At 46.5% G+C, this 6,677-nt stretch overlaps 1 protein-coding gene across 2 annotated transcripts in view; it reads right to left on the reverse strand.

Moving 5' to 3' along the window:
- ric1 (RIC1 homolog, RAB6A GEF complex partner 1) overlaps positions 1 to 6,677 on the reverse strand; it is a 62,663-nt gene that overhangs the window by 33,169 nt on the left and 22,817 nt on the right. For both annotated transcript variants that reach the window (XM_079846894.1, XM_079846893.1), the window contains exons 3-5: positions 2,690 to 2,769; positions 1,841 to 1,948; positions 685 to 827 (exon numbers count right to left, since the gene is read on the reverse strand). In XM_079846894.1, coding sequence (XP_079703020.1) covers positions 685 to 827; positions 1,841 to 1,948; positions 2,690 to 2,769 — 331 coding nt within the window. The remainder of the gene's footprint in view (positions 1 to 684; positions 828 to 1,840; positions 1,949 to 2,689; positions 2,770 to 6,677) is intronic.

The following is a 6,677-nucleotide window of genomic DNA, read 5'->3' on the forward strand; positions in this document are numbered from 1 at the left end:
AGCGTATATAGTGTGTATATAGAGTGTGTGAGACCTCTGGAGGACTGCAGGTCGAGGGAGAAGGGGACGGTGCACAGGTTCACTGGTCATACAGTAAATGAAGAGTGTGTGAGGTGTGTGTGAGACCTCTGGAGTGTGTACATAGAGTGTGTGAGGTGTGTGTGTGTGAGACCTCTGGAGTGTGTATATAGAGTGTGTGAGGTGTGTGTGTGACCTCTGGAGTGTGTATATAGAGTGTGCGAGGTGTGTGTGTGACCTCTGGAGTGTGTATATAGAGTGTGCGAGGTGTGTGTGAGACCTCTGGAGTGTGTATATAGAGTGTGCGAGGTGTGTGTGAGACCTCTGGAGTGTGTATATAGAGTGTGCGAGGTGTGTGTGAGACCTCTGGAGTGTGTATATAGAGTGTGCGAGGTGTGTGTGAGACCTCTGGAGTGTGTATATAGAGTGTGCGAGGTGTGTGTGAGACCTCTGGAGTGTGTATATAGAGTGTGCGAGGTGTGTGTGAGACCTCTGGAGTGTGTATATAGAGTGTGCGAGGTGTGTGTGAGACCTCTGGAGGACTGCAGGTCGAGGGAGAAGGAGACGGTGCACAGGTTCACTGGTCATACAGTAAATGAAGAGTGTGTGAGGTGTGTGTGAGACCTCTGGAGTGTGTATATAGAGTGTGCGAGGTGTGTGTGAGACCTCTGGAGGACTGCAGGTCGAGGGAGAAGGGGACGGTGCACAGGTTCACTGCTCTCCTGCCGTTACTGACACTGTCCCAGTGCAACATGTGGAGGAAGCCATCAGCCGTCGCCACTAACAGATCCTCCTGCAGCGTCTGCAGACTGACACACACATTACCAACACACCGTTAGTTCACATTTACACACACACACACACACTTCACATCAGATCAAGCCCCTGGATTACCAACACACCGTTAGTTCACATTTACACACACACACACACATACATATACATATACATATACATATACATATATAGATTATTTTCATTGCAGGAGCTGTGCTGTATATTTTCTACCAGTCATAACTTATATTCAAACTTCTTCGTCTAGATTCCTGGTTTGCTCATTTTTTTCGCACCAGGATTATTATTGCTAACTAAAATGATTAATGATGTTTTTGTTTACTGTGAGTGAGTGCGTGTGTGCGTGCGAGAGAGTGTGAATGTGTGTCTGTGTGTGTGAGAGAGTGAGTGAGTGAGTGAGTGTGTGTGTGTGTGTGTGTGTGTGTGTCTGTGAGAGAGAGAGAATAAGATAATGTTTGAATTGTATCTTGAAGTAGAAATATAATTATGTAGTAAATTTAGTATTATAACTTTACAGCATTAGTGGAGATTGTTTTCCCTTGAGAAACTTTGCCATACTGTACCTGATATAGATCCAAAATAATCAAATGTTTGTGTGTGTGTGTGTGTGTGTGTGTGTGTGTGTGTGTGTTGTGAATGTGTGAGTGAGTGTGTATGTATGTGTGTGAAACTTTGCCATACTGTACCTGATATATATCCAAAATAATCAATATTGAATCACAAGCTTGTGTGTGTGTGTGTTGTGAATGTTTAAGTGAGTGTGTATGTGTGTGAAACTTTGCCATGTACTGTACCTGATATGTATGCAAAATAATCAATACTAAATCACAAGCTTGTGTGTGTGTGTGTGTGTGTGTGTGTGTGTGTGTGTGTGTAGTGAGTGAGTGAGGGTGTATGTGTATGTTTGTGTGTGTGAGTGAGTGTGTGTAGTGAGTGTGTGAGAGAGTGAGTGCATGTGTGTGAGTGTGCGTGTGCGTGTGTTTGTGTGAGTGTGTGTGTGAGTGTGAGTGTGTGTGTGTTTATGTACCAGCTGATAGGAGCCTCCAGGTCGACGGGTTTCTTCATCTCTAGCGTCAGAGCTGGAGCGCACTGTTCCTCCTTATAGCCTGGAGTCACCTTAACACGAGCACTGCCCCTGACACACACACACACACACACACACACACACACACACACACACACACGGAAGAATAACATAATCTGTTAAGTCTGTGTGATTTAATCTGAATGCTTCATTACACACAACACACACACCATTATAAACACATTCCCAGCCCATAAACAGCATTTTAAATTCCTTGATATTTACAGATGAAAGCTGAAAACAGCACGAGCACAGCGACACACACAGAGACAGACGAAGTGTGTTGAACACGTCCTGACTTGACAAATGCCATCCTGAACACGGACATTTGAAGATCTGAAGACTGTGTGCGTGTGTGTTTTTTGAAGTATAATTGGTCAATGGGTGTGTCTCCACACTGTTGTGGGCTACAGGTGTGTGTGTTTGTGTGTGAGAGTGTGAGGTGTGTGTGTGAGAGTGTGAGGTGTGTGTGTGCGAGTGTGTGTGTGTCTGTGTGTGTGAGTGTGAGTGTGTCTGTGTGTGTGAGTGTGTGTGTCTGTGTGTGTGTCCTACTTCATTATTTGGGGGACATATTTAAACCCAGAGGTGAGCGTGAGCGAAACGTGACAAAACATCCCAAAACCTCCTTTTAGAGACGTCCTCGTTTGTAAAATAATATTTTATTTGAATATATACTTTCTTGTTTATTATCGTACAAATGCAGAAAGTTGATGCTGGGACGTCTGAATCTGCTGAAGCTCAAAGTACCAGCAAATTACAGACTAGCAGGGTCAAAGGTCAAGGGTCACTCACTTGGGATAGACAGGCTCGTACAGGTACTTCTCATCCAACCCGCCGAGGATGTCGAACAACAGAACATAACCGTTCGCAGCCTAGAGAGAGAGAGAGAGAGAGAGAGAGAGAGAGAGAGAGAGCGAGAGAGAGACAGAGAGAGAGAGAGAGAGAGAGAGAGAGAGAGAGAGAGAGAGAGAGAGAGAGAGAGAGAGAGAGAGAGAGAGAGTTATTGATGAAGTCTGCAGTGGTGTAGAGTAACAAATGCTGCAGGACACTGATACTGACACACACACACTCACTACAAACACACACTCTACTCTCTACGGAAAACTTGGACGTAAAAAGGGGATTTTAAACAGTGCGATTTCTGGAAATGTCATGGAAATTGGTAAAACCATAAACGTTCATGGAAATTATAAATTATTCCAGTAACGTCAAGCTCTAAAATACATTATTATGTGGAAATAGACAGACAGACAGACAGACATCCTATAATCACAAACAAACAAGTTTCGGTACACAAAAAAAATAGATAAAAAATGTAAATAACGTCACAAACCAAACATGACAGATAGCAGGGAAATATAACGGTAAAATGCCAAAGATCAAACTCAACTAACGATACATAATGTGAATGGATCATAGGCTAAAGGTGAAAGGATAATCCCATGTTCAGTGTTGATGTCAAAGGTCGTGTGTCACAGAGTGTGTGTGTGTGACGCGCTCATGAACTGAACTAGCAGCTCTCGTTCAGACTGTGCTTTCACTGAGGAAATGTCATGAATTTCACTCATGACTAACGCCAAAAATGACAGAAAAATGTCAAAGCACAGTCTAAGAGCCGTCACCATGACGACCACATACAGAACCGGAAGAAGCAGCTGTGAAACGCTCCTGACGAGCACTGACGCCTGACGAGCACTGACGCCTGACGAACACTGACGCCTGACGAACACTGACGCCTGACGAACACTGACGTCTGACGAACACTGACGCCTGACGAACACTGACGCCTGACGAACACTGACGCCTGACGAACACTGACGCCTGACGAACACTGACGCCTGACGAACACTGACGTCTGACGAACACTGACGTCTGACGAACACTGACGTCTGACGAACACTGACGCCTGACGAACACTGACGCCTGACGAACACTGACGTCTGACGAACACTGACGCCTGACGAACACTGACGCCTGACGAACACTGACGCCTGACGAACACTGACGCCTGACGAACACTGACGCCTGACGAACACTGACGCCTGACGAACACTGACGCCTGACGAACACTGACGTCTGACGAACACTGACGCCTGACGAACACTGACGCCTGACGAACACTGACGCCTGACGAACACTGACGCCTGACGAACACTGACGCCTGACGAACACTGACGCCTGACGAACACTGACGCCTGACGAACACTGACGCCTGACGAACACTGACGCCTGACGAACACTGACGCCTGACGAACACTGACGCCTGACGAGCACTGACGCCTGACGAGCACTGACGCCTGACGAACACTGACGCCTGACGAACACTGACGCCTGACGAACACTGACGCCTGACGAACACTGACGCCTGACGAACACTGACGCCTGACGAACACTGACGCCTGACGAACACTGACGCCTGACGAACACTGACGCCTGACGAACACTGACGCCTGACGAACACTGACGCCTGACGAACACTGACGCCTGACGAACACTGACGTCTGACGAACACTGACGCCTGACGAACACTGACGCCTGACGAACACTGACGCCTGACGAACACTGACGCCTGACGAACACTGACGCCTGACGAACACTGACGCCTGACGAACACTGACGCCTGACGAACACTGACGCCTGACGAACACTGACGCCTGACGAACACTGACGCCTGACGAACACTGACGCCTGACGAACACTGACGCCTGACGAACACTGACGCCTGACGAGCACTGACGCCTGACGAGCACTGACGCCTGACGAACACTGACGCCTGACGAACACTGACGCCTGACGAACACTGACGCCTGACGAACACTGACGCCTGACGAACACTGACGCCTGACGAACACTGACGCCTGACGAACACTGACGCCTGACGAACACTGACGCCTGACGAACACTGACGCCTGACGAACACTGACGCCTGACGAACACTGACGCCTGACGAACACTGACGCCTGACGAACACTGACGCCTGACGAACACTGACGCCTGACGAACACTGACGTCTGACGAACACTGACGCCTGACGAACACTGACGCCTGACGAACACTGACGTCTGACGAACACTGACGCCTGACGAACACTGACGCCTGACGAACACTGACGCCTGACGAACACTGACGCCTGACGAACACTGACGCCTGACGAACACTGACGCCTGACGAACACTGACGCCTGACGAACACTGACGCCTGACGAACACTGACGCCTGACGAACACTGACGCCTGACGAACACTGACGCCTGACGAACACTGACGCCTGACGAACACTGACGCCTGACGAACACTGACGTCTGACGAACACTGACGCCTGACGAACACTGACGCCTGACGAACACTGACGCCTGACGAACACTGACGCCTGACGAACACTGACGCCTGACGAACACTGACGTCTGAGAGTGACGGAAACAAACACGACTACATTTACAGTTCAATATTCAAGAGAAGAAGCTCTTCTGATGCATCTATTCAAATCATCTCTCTCGATAGACATACACACTCTCTCATAGGGGTGGGCGATATCTCGATATTTACGATATATCGAGATATTTTTTAAACTCGATATGGATTTTGACATATCGTATATATCGATATATTGTTTATATTTAATTCTGATTTCGCCACTTTGCTTGTTTGCCTTCTATGTGCTGTGCTCGCCGTTGCCGTCCTCCGCCTGCTTGCTTTTGTTCCCCCTCCCCTCGCGTGTTGTCTCATTCAACCAATTCCCCGCCCAGCGAGTGCTTGAAGTGCGTCCGAAACAGCGCGCGCGCGATCAGTTGTTGTTGGTAATTTTTTGTGTAGCGTCGCCTCTCGCCGCATTGCTTTTGTTTGAGGGCGCTTAACACACTCACACTTAACATGCTCCCCTGTAGAAACGGGCCTGGCAGCTCGCGCAAGGTCTAGACACGGTGAAAGTTTCCTGATTGTGACGGATGGCCGAATTTACATGACACATTATAAATTAGCATTAGCCTACCTATTCTGCTATAGATACAGTGCCAAAAAGAAGAGAAGAGGATAAAGGTGGATAAAGACAGAGGTAAAGTGATGTAATGAATGAACAGTTTATCTAATTGCATAGTAGTAAGATACTGTAATTTAAATGGCAGTTATTTTTACCTTAAACTTTATGCTAGCAGTTGTTCTGAGTTCTCCAGAGGCCTAAGACAGTGTGATTTTGTAACAATCATGTCAGTTTTTAGACGCATTTTAATAACTTTTTTTTAAATTAATGTTTTACTCTACAGTTGTGCAGTTTTTGGGGGATATATGGCATTTTTTAAATTTATTTGCCAAAATTAGTAATGATATTTATATACAGGTTTATTAAAAATAGTGCAATATGTATTATTTCTTCCTTTATTTTACAGTTAAATTATTATTTTTGTATACAGGGATTTTTTTTTTTTTTTTAAATGTGCAGAAGCACTTTGTTCATACATGAACTGCCTACCTATTTGCACTTCAATAAAAAAAGACTTTGTAGTATTTGGCATATTTGTTTTTGCAGTAGTTTTTGGGGGGTTATTTTTCCTGTAAAGATATCGAGATATATATCGTATATCGAGATATAGCAAAATATATCGAGATATATTTTTTGCTCCATATCGCCCAGCCCTACTCTCTCACACACACACTCTCTCTCTCTCTCACACACACACACTCTCTCTCACACACTCTCTCTCTCTCAAACACACACTCTCTCTCTCTCTCACTCACTCTCTCTCTCACACACTCACTCTCTCACACACACACTCTCTCACACACACG

This window comes from Squalius cephalus (genome assembly GCF_949319135.1).
Source record: "Squalius cephalus genome assembly, chromosome: 17".
Classification (NCBI taxonomy): domain Eukaryota; kingdom Metazoa; phylum Chordata; class Actinopteri; order Cypriniformes; family Leuciscidae; genus Squalius; species Squalius cephalus.